General features: G+C 31.2%; 1 protein-coding gene across 1 annotated transcript in view; it reads left to right on the forward strand.

The window, feature by feature from the left end:
• The first annotated feature begins 7,126 nt into the window (after positions 1-7,126).
• Positions 7,127-14,602, forward strand: part of LOC107449827 (MDS1 and EVI1 complex locus protein EVI1-A-like) — a 66,495-nt gene continuing 59,019 nt past the window's right edge. Inside the window, exon 1 of the mRNA XM_071184018.1 lies at positions 7,127-7,271. Coding sequence (XP_071040119.1) covers positions 7,165-7,271 — 107 coding nt within the window. The 5' untranslated portion in view covers positions 7,127-7,164. The remainder of the gene's footprint in view (positions 7,272-14,602) is intronic.

Genomic DNA, 14,602 nt, shown 5'->3' on the forward strand with positions numbered 1-14,602 from the left:
AGAAGAAATGCATTTTACCTTAATACACACATCTGTAACAGTATCCGAAATCGGAAGTCATCAGTTGCAAGTTTGTTGATAATAGAAATTAAAAATTATTGAGGAATTTTTCTTCAAATGTTTGGCGTGTTCTGTTCCTGAAAGATTTACTAATATTCTGGAGATTTTTTTCAAGTTCTTCGGCCTTTTCCTTAGGGAAATTTTGTTTCGTATTTGCTGCTAAAAAATGGCGTCTGATTCAGTCAATGACTTGGATGGAACTAAATGAAAACGTGATAAATTAATGTCTGATATTTACAGGCTCCCGCTAGACGGCGTACTCGAGCGTTCCGATCGCGAATAGAAACCAAAGATAAATAATCCATAAAAACGAGCGATTAAACTAATTTTTATGGATTAGAGCTGCAAGCTAGCAAATCACTCCTTTCATAAAATATTTATCTAAATCTATTTTTAAAAAAATCTTTCTTTGGCATGTAATACTTAAACCGGTGGTCAGTGGTAGTTATAAAGTAAACAGTTAGGTTCATTTCTGTCCGTCTTTCAAAGTGGAGGAATTTTAGATGTTTTTCTCTATATGTGTAATGAAAATCGATAAATTTTTTTTCCCTTTTAAAACATTTAAAAAATATGGTTTTTTGTAAACTTTTTATTTTTATTAAGTTTTCTAAGGTGTTGAATAGTTTGCAGGGACAACAAAACAAAAAAAATTCTTTTCATAGGGGAGGTTAGAGAAAACTTTTCAAGTTGTTCCTTATGAAAACTATAAGTAGGGTCCTTCCCGTAGACCCAAACGAATAAAAAATGATTTTAAAAGTTATACTGTTTTCGTCTGTACTTAATTATTCAACTCCTGCAGTAAAGTAGCATTTCGATTGAAAGTAATGAAAAATAATGGATTTCCTCTTAAAGATACAGTAATTGTGTAGTTTAACGATGGATAAACGGTAAATAATTAAAGCCGAAGAAAAAGTGAAGTGAAAAAAAATATTCAAATCTCAACATTCAAACAAATCGCAATTTTTAAAAAAAACTCGTTTTAAGCTTATGAATAAAAACAGCTCTTTCAGTACGTCAAATTAGAACTCTGTTGCTGCATTTCAGCGGGTTGTAGATCGTCTGGTGTTGTATTTTTGTAACTACAAGTTTGGTACTTGATAATTTTTGAATAATCTTAACTTTTTTTGTACATTTTTTTACACTCCATCATAATTTAAAGTTTTTAAGTCTTATAGTGTTAGCAGAGCAAAAAAAAAAAAAAAAAAAAAAAAAAAAAAAAAAAAAAAAAAAAANAAAAAAAAAAATGCAACGTAATACAAAAAAAAGTAAGAAATTCACTAAAAAAAGCACGTAAATGTGCAGTAACTTTCGAAAAACAGAAATTTAGAAGGAAAAAAAACTCGTGCTATAAAACAAAAACCAAAATGGCTCCTTCATGAACAAAAATGATCCTTTCAGAAAGTTCAATTTCAACTTTATGACTGCCTTTTTGCGGCTTGCAGAGTGGTCAGTATAGTATATTTTACCTCTATTTTAATAGTTCCTAAACTAACTATCGAATGAATCCTGAACTAATTATCGAATAATAAACTCTTTATTCCATGGTACACCCCGTTCATTTTTCTGCACAGCTTTGTAATTTCATGTTCTTTTGCGCAGCAAACATTACATTTTGTTTCGCGCAAAACAAAATGTAATGCTAACTTAAGCAGCCAAAACCGCAATGTAATCGTGGTTTACGATTATTTGATATGTAGAAAGAATCGAAATAAAAAAAAAACAATGCAACCAGTTTATAATGCAATTAGCAGGGCACCTTAAAATGCAAGTTTAAAAGTGGTTTTAATTTGAAAAACGAAAAAAAAAAGAAAAAGATTCGTACACGATCTTTAATTTGTGTTACGAAATAGCAATTAATCAACTAGTGCGATGTGCAATTTTAATGAATGTCTTTAATTAACTCATTATTTCTTAACTTCATCACTTTAAAACTATTCGTATCTTTTATTTTTTATAAAAACTAAGTTTAATGATGTTCTTCCCGAAGGCTTTGAAAAAGGCAGACGATTCATTTATTCAGAAAGTTCTTTTTAAAGATGAGAGTTGAGAGATTTTAGAAGGGAAAAAAAATCGTTTTCACTTTTAAGGTGTATGGCAAAGATGGTACGCCGCAGGGAGCAACTAAAGGCAAACCGACAAAGGTTTTCATAGATTTCCTCAAAGGTTAGGGCGGTGAGATGATAGAGGCTGCGGACATCTGTTCAGGACGTTTGCCTGCCAAATTGGCTTCGTTCTGTTCATGCAAAGCGAGCAATTCTCTTTGTTTGAGAAGCGAGAAGGAGAGCTCACTAATTTGAATGGTACGGATCCCAAGCTGTCCTATTAGGATTCAGACTTGTGGTGGGCTCCCTTTTGGAGCACATGATTAGTTTCTTTCGTGGTTTGCTACTACAAGCGGATCTTCATCACCAAATCATAGTGTTTGAAAATTTCTCTTTTAATAATTGGAATGCGAATGTCAGTTCCAGGCGATTTGTCTGGTAGGATGATATCGTCTGCTTTGATCATCAGCAAAGCTCGTTATGCTACGTTTAAAAAAGGAAGGGAAAAAAAACCGAATGCTCATGCTTTCTTATAAGCTTATACTTATAATTAAAAACAAGAAATAAAAAAGGAGAATTATCTAAAAAAAATTTTTTTCTAATGATTTTGCGGAAAAATTTTTTTTCACTTTTTTCTAAGGTATCTAGGTCATCTACATTAATCTATATTGTGGAGGTTACAATTTCGCGCAGAAGATAAGGTGTCAATGCGTCCGGTGCGCATTGACACTATCAAGTCCTTGGAATTGTGGTGTCCTTACCTCTATGACCTCCCTGCCCAGCTTCTATCTGTTCTGGGAGGGTTTTTTACACAATTTCTCACAAACATATGTTTATACTACATAATAACGCCCTTTTAACAGTAAACAACATTATTTTTCCTAGCATACTGAGGGTTAAAAATAAATTGAGCGTTTTGAGGGAAAAAAATGGTTTTATATTTACATTAAAACGCAAGCAAACAAACCATTTTTTCTAACTATATTTTTGCCATCGAAGTGATATGAAAAATGTGCATTTAAAATCAGTTTTGATTTATTAGTTTATTAAACATAGCAATAAATCGTATTATTATCGCTATAAATCAATGTGTGACCAATGTCTTTTTAAATGATCAGTTTTTTTTTTTTTAAAACAAAAAAGTGGTAGCTTAGTGTCTTTTTATTGGCATTTATTCAGTAGACATCGATCTGCATAATCGCAAAGAAGTACTTTGCGATTATGCAAGGTGTTCTGCCTTTAATATGTATTTCTAGAAATTTTGTAATAAATGAAATCAAAAACATGTCCCATTAGAGGTCGCCAATTAATATTTAAGCGAGAAAAAAACACGCTAGCGAAATCAAACAAATTACACGTACAGCAGGCTAAGCTAAAAAAGGTATAATAATAATAAAAAATAAAAAAATGGTTTGGACAGAGACGAGTAAAATGGCGTTTGTTAGATATAATTCCAAAACTCATGGGACAATCAAACCGGATCTGGTGTGTTGTTACCACCTTCCTCATTTCAGGTCAAAAGAGTTTTTATTTGTTTCTTCATCACGTAAGTACTATTCTCCGGTAAGTATTTACACCCTGGTTTGGTAGGTATTTACACCCTATTATGTACATTTCGTTTCTTTTATTTTTGACAAGGATTTTAAAAATATATATTAAGGGCGACCTGAACGGAACACCTTCTATATTAATTATTACATTCTTTATGTTTAAGTCTGAAACTATGGCGTATTTTGTCAGCTTATACAGACCGAAGTATTAACAAAGCAAAATGTCGACTTATTGGTTAAAAACTCAAGTTTACTAACACTTCTTTCGTCAAACCACGTAGGCGAATGCTAGATTTTTCAGGATTTTAATATTACAAGTTCTAAATTTCCGCGTACTACACTCTAATATCTCAATTTTCTTTCTTAGGGTTTTTCGTTATTCGCGATCGCAACACTCGAATACGCCATCTGGGGAGAGACCGGTTTCATGCCTTTAGCCCTTCTCCCTTCCCTCTCCTCCTCTTTTCAGTTATATAGGAATGTACTACGATATTTTCCCTTTTCTTAATATTTTTCCTTTTTACTTAATAAAAATATTTTCTAAAATTTCCGTGATACTTTTCTTTAGAACTATGTTTAATGTAGTTTTCAGTTCCATATAGTTTTTCAAGTTAAAAGATTTTAATCTATATGAAAATCAAGAGAGAANTTATAAAATAATACTTACATAAGTTTAAAATTACTAAATAAATTCAAATAAAATCATAATAACACAAATAAGCCTCAACAGATCAATTTATTTGGACTAAAATATATGAAAACCCACAACAAAATGACATAATTTGCTGCCAGCTTGTTGACGTCACAAAACCTAAGACGCTGATTGGTTAAGGGAGAAAAAACTTGGATGGAAAGTAGAACATGCTCTACTATCGTCCAAGAAGTTGGACCAAGTTCTTGGATGTTTGTTTACACGATCAAAGCTCAAAGCAAAACAAGTTTCCATCAATATCAATCAATCTCTGTCCAAGAAATTGGATCGTCTAAACAGGCCTTTAGGTTTTAACTCTAATAATAAGATGCATATTTTTTGTCCTGTTTACCTGTTGGCGAGCGAGCCAATCGGAAAGGAACCACAGATTGCAGATAATATTTTTACGTCTACTTTTAAATTAAAGGAAACTCCAAGCTACTAAGTATCTTTTGAAGCATCATGGCTTTTTTTTCTTCTTTTTTGCTGTGTTCAGTCCAATTTCTTTTAAATTTGAAATATTTGTTACTGATAGCCACTTTAAAAAGGCTTTAAATATGGTTTTGAGATCTTCGAAAAGATCTTTCAATTTTTCTCTCAAAACCTTCAAAAGACCCTACTTTTAGATTTTTAATTCTTGAATTAACATTTTGCAATAGCTTTATTTACCATTTCATTATGTAGTAAAATTTTAACATTAATTCAAGCAAAATTTTTAAAAAAAATTGAATGTTAAAAAGCTGAGTACATCTAAATATTCAGTGTTCCTAACAATTTTTCTTACAATGTTTTTTAATCATTCACTTGACTAACTGAAGAATGTCTTATGTCTAATTATATGTTGAATCCAAACAAATAAAAAAAATTGAATAACACTTTTGGAAATTTACAATTCTTTCTAAATTTTTTTAATGCACTGATTCAAATGGCCTTAAAAAAGTCCCCAAAAAAGCCTCAAATTTAATTATGGGCTGGGAATGGGAACTCTGACACTCATATTGTTGAAATTTCGAACTCAACAAAATGTTCTAGGGAACAGAACAAATTCCGTCAGTGTTTTAGATAAATAATCAAATATTTGTGTAACAAATAAATAAATAAATAAAATTGTATTTTTTTAAAAAAGATTTCGAAATGTCTACCTTCTTTAAGTTTTGAATTAGGCTTTTAAAAATCTATTTCAGATAAAACACTAATGCCGATATTGTCCCAAAACTGGCGAAATTTCTTTTCTCGAGTTGGCAATGAAACGCTGGAACCAACTGAGTTATAAATTGGGCAGAAATGAAAGTTTAAAAGCGGACAGTTCATGTAAGCAAACTGTTCTATAAATTTTTGCAGTAATTATACTTATTAATTTACAATGGTAATAGAATATTTTTGTTTTAATGATGCTTCATAATTAACGCGGAAAAAAGATGCGTTTTATCAAAGATTAAAGTTCAGAACATATTTTTACCTATTTCTGTCTAGCCTATTTTGGACATTTTTTTAACAATGGTATTTCTTTTTCATTTTCCAACCTTTTTCTTTGGGCTTTATACATTTCATGAGTTAGAATAAAGAACGTAAAAAAAGATGTGTGTGGGAATAACTCAGAAGCTTATAATAATTTAAATCGGAAAAATTCAAGAAATTGTTTTTATCCCAAATATAATATGTATAAATCAAATCTTAAAATTATCTAAATTGAATGAAATGTTCATAAATCAAAGGTAAGGTTAAAGGATAATTTTAGAACTTCATTTTGAAGAAAGTATCTACATAAATAGAAAGTTAGGTGAAAATACATAAGCATTCAATGAAAGCACGAAACGAACTCGAATTGCGAAGTAATAAGAAAGGAACTGTGAAAGCAATCCTGGGGTCTAGTAAACGCAGCGAGCAGGGGATGGAGCCCCTTAGTTAAAACAATAATTTGTCGGCATTTTAAAAGCTTTCGCTTTATACATTGTCGATCTTGTATCTATATAAAAAAGTAAATAAAAAATATTTTGAGACAATTTTACATAGTTCAAATTGAAAAAAAAATGTCTATTTTACTACATGTGGGTTTAAAAGTAAATAAAATTCAACTTAATGAATATTTCTATGTTAAATGCTACAATTGCTATAATTTTCAGGAGGTTATTACATACTTATATCATGATCTTCTCATCAAATTGAAAATGCCTTAAGAAACGAAATGATTGGTGAAGAGGAAAGACTAAATTTCTTGCAAAAACATTTCAAATTTAAATCGTAAAAACCTTATTTAAAACCATAACAATAGGCAGATTCCGGCCTATGTAAGACAAACTATATGAATGTCATTGTGCCCGTTTAGGACAAAGTTTACTGTATCGATAAGCTTTTAAATCAGGGTTAAAAGGTAAATATTTTATGATCATAATAAAATGTTTTAATTCGCCATATTAAAATAACAAATATTCCTACAATTATGTCCCCCCAAAAATGTATTTACAAATCGTAAAAATACAATTTTTACGCGAACTACAAAAATCAATTTATCTTTTAAGAATTAATTAAAAAATATCACTTCTAAATTTATAATAACATTCCGCGATTGATAAAAGGTAATTAAACATTTTAAAGATGCTAATATTCATCATATTCTCGTCCAATAAGATTTCCTTCTAATCGTCTCAGAATCGGGAGAATCTCCAATCCGGGATAAGGAGTTACTCCTCCGGGATCGATTCGGGAGCGAAGGCGGGAAAACATAACCACTCCCCATATTCATCTTCTTCAGCTGATGGTCGGGAATCGTCTCTGGAAATGATTTGCTACGAAAGGAAAAGGGGTGAGAAACTTCGGGATCATGTCATCCGGAAACAGAGAACCAGATTCAGGAGAACGCGTGAGAACCGGTGAAAATTCCCGGATCAGAAGTCAGCCGGATGAAAAATGTAAGACGTTAAGCGCCAGGTAAATTTTAAATACTTTTTTTTTCGAATTTTAAAAAGTTCAAAAATAGAAACTTGCGTTATTAATAATATTGCGTTTAAATTCTTTTAGATAAAAAAATTAATAAATTTTTTTACTGATCAATGTTATTGTTATTATGATTAAAAAATTGAATTATTAAGCTTCATAATATTTACATAGGTAGATAATAATTATTTTTATGTGTTTTTCTATTTTTTTTCTCCGTTTTTTGTGTGTAACATCTCTACTGCAATTAAAAAGTACAATTAAAAAACAATTTAAGACTAGTGGAAATAATTGGACATTACTTTGAATTATTGATAAAATTGTTACAAAAATAATAGTCTATAGCAGAGGTTTCCAACTTCCATGAGGCCGGGGGCCGCAATTAAAAACACCAGTCAAATGGTGGGCCGCAACTTCATCAAAATTTTATGTAGGACTCTTTTTATGTTTGAAGGAACATTAATATTACATTAAATACTACTTTTAAAAAGTTGTACAAAACAAAATGTATTGAATTACAACTTAAAATAAGTAAATTTCTACCTGAGAAATAAATTTTTTTGCACCGTTGGTATGTTAAATTTCACAGAAACGAAGATTTAAGGTTTTTTTAACGAAAGAAAAGTATTTTAAACCCATATAGATTTTTTACGAAAATTGTCCTCAAAAAAATGACAACTAATATATTTTAGTTCGCGGGTCACGAAAAAAGGCTTCGCAGGCCAGTTGTGGCCCGCGGGCCGCCAGTTGGTAATCACTTTTCTATAATAATAAAATGAAGAGTTTGTCTATGCGTCTCGCATATAACTCCAGAACCGTTTATGTTAGCGTCCTAAAATTTCAACATTGAGTAAAATGGGGCAATTTTAGCCCCCGACCTAAAAATTGCTTAAAATTTTCAATTCGATCGTTCCGGAAATTTTTTTTTAAAAATTTAATTTTTTCAATGGTTTAGATATAGCAACTGATATAAGTGAAACTGCAGACGATTCTATTTCTTCAAATATTTTTAAAGATTGCATTGGTGGTGTTAGCGGGCTTATAGCTGTCATTAATAAAAAAATAAAAAAAAGAGTTTTTTGCACTTTTTTTACTTTGAATTATATTTTATTTTGTTATGCCAAATACACTCAGGTGGAAGTGCATGTGGACTACGTCACAAAATTAGTATTAAAAAGGTTTTTATATGAAACTAAATAATTTGAAACCAGCATTATTTGAAATTTAAAAAAAATTAAGTTGTGTACTGAGAAACATAATTATTAGAGAAGAATGAAGAGAAATTAAATTCTTTAAAAAAGCGAAAGAAATCGCCATGCTATTTTTTGACGCCAATGTTGCTTAATTAATTTTGGTAACAGGCACTTTTGGTGATCGGGACAGTTTAAATAAGTATTAAATATGCTAATATAGGTACTAGTAGTATATTCAATACATATTAAAATTGCATCAAAACTGTACAGCTTTAATATACCTTCGAAAGGGAAATAGAACCAGAGGAAATCTCTGAAATGTGGTAAATTTTAACTATCATGAGTTCGCCTTAAGCAACAGCATCACGCCAATTGATACAGATTATTATGATAGGATGAACTACTAAAAAAATATTTTTTTTAAATCTAATAACGCAAAATTATCGACAAGGACAAAAAAAACAATAATAAATAGAAAAAATCTAGAATTATTTTAATTTTTTTTATTATACTAGTATATGTCTCACAGCTTTATGCATGATTTCGTAAAGTTGTTCATTACTGATTTATTGATGGTTTACTTTTTTTCACCCCGTACAGAGAGCGCGTATTTAGCTAGTATAAAATAATGTTAATAGGCATAGTTAGGTATAGTAAAACTTGTCAAGTTGACCACTTCTATATGTTAATCACCTAAATTGATCTTAATTATCAAAAACCAAACTGGTAAAAACAACTAAATGCTAATTTTGTTTGTTGACCACTTGTCTAAATAAACATTCAAATTATTTTCCCACGAGTGGTGAACGATCACAGATTTCATTGTATATTGAGCTAAAAATTAAAGCAAAACTATCCATATTTAAAAATGCACCCATGTTTTAATTTTTTTCCCTGATAAAAATTTGTATGTTATGAAACTGTAGCTAACTTAACCATTTATCCCCCGCTCCTCCGATTTTTTTAGTGAACTATATAAACATACCTAAACTGTCTTTGCTTGCTGAAACTTGTATTTTATATTAGAAACGTGATTTTACCAAACTTACCACTTTCGCAAACTGTAGGGGAGAGTGGGGTCAATTGTAACAGGGTACGAATGTAACAGAGCAAAAATTTCGAGTGTCGGGTTTTAGATTTGGTTCTTAGGTGGCGCAGAAGGTGTATTTAATAAATCTACAAGTACACCCCTGCTGGCAACCATTTCTAGGTACTTTTGAAAGAGTTACATCACAAAAGATATTTTCACNTCTTTCATTCATTTATTTATAGTTAAAAATTGTATGGGTAGTTATTATCCGATTTAAAGCAAGAGCAAGGTAAATTATCATATGAATACTGAAATATAAATTTTGTACGAATCCATAAATTATAAATTTAAAGCTAGTAAATGAAGCATTTAAAAAATCAAAGTAGTCTGTTATAAAAACGCTTTTTTTATAAAAGAAAAAAAATACAGTGAAACCTCCAGATAAGACCACCTCTATGCATCGACCACATCTACTTACGACCAATTTTAAGAGGCACGGAATTTTTCCATAGACTTCATGTTCAAGAAAACCTTCAGGAGAAACCATTAAAACCTCTCCCAGCGACCGGGCAAACATCTGTACCAAATGCGGAAAAGGTCAAATAAGGAAACAAAGAAAAAATATCAAAAGAAAAAATTTAACAAAACAAATAAGTAGAAGAAAATATATTCAAAATATTTGCGTGAGGCTCTTATTTAGAGAGCACTTTTTGACGATCTCTCAAAGAGATCTACAATCTCATGATACAATCAGAGTGCACTAATGAGGATGCTATCAATGATTTACTTTTAGAGTTGAAAGCTAAATTAGAAAAAAAAAAGCTATTTTAGAAACAGTTACGCAAAAACTAAAAGACTCAGAAAATTAAAATTGCGAAGTCGTGTAAAAAATGTTCAAAGAGTACAATGTAAAATTCGGTAATTAGTTTAAGAATTATCAAGATTTAAATTTGAATTTGTAGAATCGGACACGGAGTTGAAATTTGACACGTTGAAAGGTTTGATTCATTCATAAATTTATTGCGATTGCTCTTGAAATTCTGTATTGTTTGAAAGTTATTACAATTTTTTAAAGAAAGTTATTGGGATTTTTTAAAGAATTTTTTAGCCTTTTTTTTTAATTTAAATTTTAACTGTTGACCTATAATTGAAGAAAAACTTATTTAGCTCTCTCGAAATTTTTATTTTATAAGCTCACACTTGACTTGATTTCAAAAGGAACAACAGAAATTAATAAATAAATATAAAACAATGAGAGCGAGACATTTGATGCTACCAGATATAAATCCTAATATTTCTATTGAAATTTTTAAAAATATGGAAGACTCAAGAGAGACAAAAAAATCTTTTTCCAATTTGAACAGTTTTATAATGTACAGGGGTCGGACAAAAATATGGAAACACTTTTATACTAACTCTATGTAAACAATATTTCACTTAGCAGTAAATGTTTCGAAGATTTTTACAAGCCAAAATTATTGCCGCAGTTTGAAAGATCATGCTTGACGGTTTTGGAATTGATGTCCTTTTTAAATTTGGATTGATCAAAACGAGGGGATGAGGTAAATAACTTCTTTCTAGATTCAATACCAGCAATTTTGAAATTTGCGATATTTGTGTAAGAACAATTGAAATCATTCTATGGGATTGCGATATTTATGTTAGAGCACAAGAAATCATTCTATAGGATAGCGATATTTATGTTAGAGCACAAGAAATCATTCTATAGGGTTGCGATATTTATGTAAGAACAACTGAAATCATTCTACAGGATTGCGATATTTATGTAAGAGCACAAGAAATCATTCTATAGGATTGCGATATTTATGTAAGAGCAATTGAAATCATTCTATAGGATTGCGATATTTATGTTAGAGCACAAGAAATCATTCTATAGGGTTGCGATATTTATGTAAGAACAACTGAAATCATTCTACAGGATTGCGATATTTATGTAAGAGCACAAGAAATCATTCTATAGGATTACGATATTTATGTAAGAGCAATTGAAATCATTCCATAGGATTGCGATATTTATGTAAGAATGATATTAAATTTATTGTGGTATTGAAAAAAGAAAAAAGCTTTTAAATTCCTTCACTTATTTTGTTCGATGCAAATTTTGCACTGGAGCCGTGATGGCTCTGGGGATAGAACGTCCGTCTTCCATTGAAGTGAACCGGGTCCGAATCCCAGCAATGGCTGGTCGATACGAATTCCGCACCCGGCTCGCACAGACCACAGTGCTGCCGTAAAATATCCTCAGTGGTAAACGGATCATAGGTTAGAGTCCCCTTGCCATCAGAAAAATCGTAGGAGGTTTTCATGGTTTTCCTCTCCATGTAACGCAAATGCTGGTTAGTTCCATTAAAAAGTCCTCCATGAAGGCAAAATTCTCCCAATACTTGATCCAGGAGCTCCCTTGTCTTCTAGATTGGATTCAACATTGCAAGGATACGGAATTGAACATTAGCTGTCGTAAACTCAAAAAATTGGGTCGGCTGTTCAACGACGGTTATTAAATATAAATTATCGATTCGCTGAAATTAGAGATTGAGATTCGTGGAAAACCGCGAATTAACGGAAAAACACGTGCCTGAAGAATTGTACAAATTATGTAACGTAGGCAACACCAATAGTTATTTCCATAAATATATTTTTAGCAGTTGGAGATTTTCGTGGTTTTCCTCTCCATGTAACGCAAATGCGGGTTAGTTCCATCAAAAAGTCCTCCACGAAGGCAAATTTCTCCCAATACTTGATCCAGGAGCTCCCTTGTCTTCTAGATTGGATTCAACATTGCAAGGCTACGGAATTGAACATTAGCTGTCGTAAACTCAAAAAATTGGATCGGCTGTTCAACGACGGTTATAAAATATAAATTATCGATTCGCTGAAATTAGAGCTTGAGATTCGAGGAAAACCGCGAATTAACGGAAAAACACGTGCCTGAAGAATTGTACAAATTATGTAACGTAGGCAACACCAATAGTTATTTCCTTAAATATATTTTTAGCAGTTGGAGATTTTCGTGGTTTTCCTCTCCATGTAACGCAAATGTGGGTTAGTTCCATCAAAAAGTCCTCCACGAATGCAAATTTCTCCCAATACTTCATCCAGGAGTCCCCTTGCTTTCTGGATTAGGTTTAAAATTACAAGAGTACGGCGTTGAATATTCGTAAACATAAATCCAAAAATTGGGTCGGCTGTTCAACGACGGTTATTAAAAAAAATTTGCACGGATAAAAAAGACCATTTCTAAATGCTTCAAGCCTGATATTTCAAACTGTGCAAACAATTTTGTCACGAAAAGAGTTCTAAAACATTTGCCGCTAAAAGTAAGATTGCTTACTTAGGGTTAGTATAGAAGTTTTTCCATTTTTTAGTCTAGCCTTTGTAGGTTATCGTTTTTTATAATTACGAAATAAATTTACTTTACATTTATTTCTTCTTATTGTGGCTCACGTTCAGTATTTTTTTTTTCAAGTGCAGTTGAATATTTTTCAAATCCAAGTAATTGTTCAGTAAATTGTTATTAATATATTAACAAAATGTTCTTACACAAAACTGTTATTATTATTATATAAACAAATGTTTTTTTAAGAAAAAGAAAGATCGACTTTTAAAAATAATAAAAAACAGATGATTGAAATGCAACTATGGAGGTCGGTGAGCTGAGCCTCTTAGTAAATTAAAATCATGCTAAAGAACTTTTGACAGTAACATAAAGTGATGATAAATAATAATTACTACTAAATAAATTATATTGTGAATAAACTAAACTAAAATATCTACAATTATAATCTAAAAAAAATAATATCTAATTCTTAAATTTCGTTTCATTGAGTCTGAATTGTAACAACTTTAAAAAAAAAATCTTTAACTGGTTTTTAAGATAGCCTTTAAATGAAAGTGATAATCATAAAATATTTTCAGTCAATTATATATAAACTATTGAGGGACCGAGATAGTTTGGTTGGTAGGGCTTTGGGCCCCTGTCCTAGAGTTCGATTGGTCAAAGATAGTGTAGTTTATGGTGACTGGTGCACGTCAAAACTGTCTTGTCGCAAAGTCCTCCATGTTCCCATAACAAATCATACCTCTGGGGGTACTGAATTGAATATGGGTCGTTCTCTGGTTCAGGCCAAAATTTCGATGCGTGAATGAATGAATGGATGTATGAATGGGTCCTCCCTATAAACGGACAGTGACGTGCGTGTGACTGAACTCGTATTTTTGGCCATAGATGGCGCCACTAACAAGCAAGAAACGAACCCTCAACCTAAATTCGCTTGGTTTCACAAAGTAGGCTTGCTCGTTTTGGCCAGTGGCATTGTAAACAACAACAAAAACTTTTTCTGAAATCATTTTACGATAATTTACTATACTTACTTTTAATTTCCAGCAGTTTTAATTCTTTTATTACAAATAAAACTGAGATTCGACTTTATTGTCAAATTGACACTCTCTATGATTATTATCTTTCTTTAGATATTAAAATGTTACACAACCCAGTTGCTAGTTTAAAACCGACTCAACTATCGAAAGTTACAGATTTTTTTTAAAGTTTTTCAACTTTTAAATTAAGAAAGAGCTGTTGGGGGTTTCGGGGTTTTAAAAAGTAATAACTTTTAAAAAAATTCTGAAGTTTAGAAACACCCCCTCCCTCGACGCTTTGTCTATGCCGATGATACTGAGGACTTTTGTCAACTGTCTTAACCACAATTTAGTTTTTTGTCCGTCATACTAAATAAGTCTCGGTCCTACCAGATATAANGGATCTGTTAGTGAAAGTTTCCAAGTGCTGGTGGGGTAGTTCAAACTAATTTAAAAAGGCTCTCTTCCGGCAGGCAGTGGCATATTATTAGTCTGGTGGTATTTTTGCCAAAAGAACTTTAACCGATTTTGATACACGTGTTAATTTCAAGCACCATGTTGCTCTAGTTAATTCATATCCTAAATAAACGTAACTCAAAATTTCTTCGATTGAAACTTTTAAGATTTTCTTACGGAATAAGCATTAAACATGACTTTTGTACTATAAAAGTTTCCTTATTTAGGTCTTATTATTAGGACTCTTATATTAGGTCTTGCATGAATAC

The sequence above is a fragment of the Parasteatoda tepidariorum genome, chromosome 8 (assembly GCF_043381705.1).
Source record: "Parasteatoda tepidariorum isolate YZ-2023 chromosome 8, CAS_Ptep_4.0, whole genome shotgun sequence".
In the NCBI taxonomy this organism is placed as follows: domain Eukaryota; kingdom Metazoa; phylum Arthropoda; class Arachnida; order Araneae; family Theridiidae; genus Parasteatoda; species Parasteatoda tepidariorum.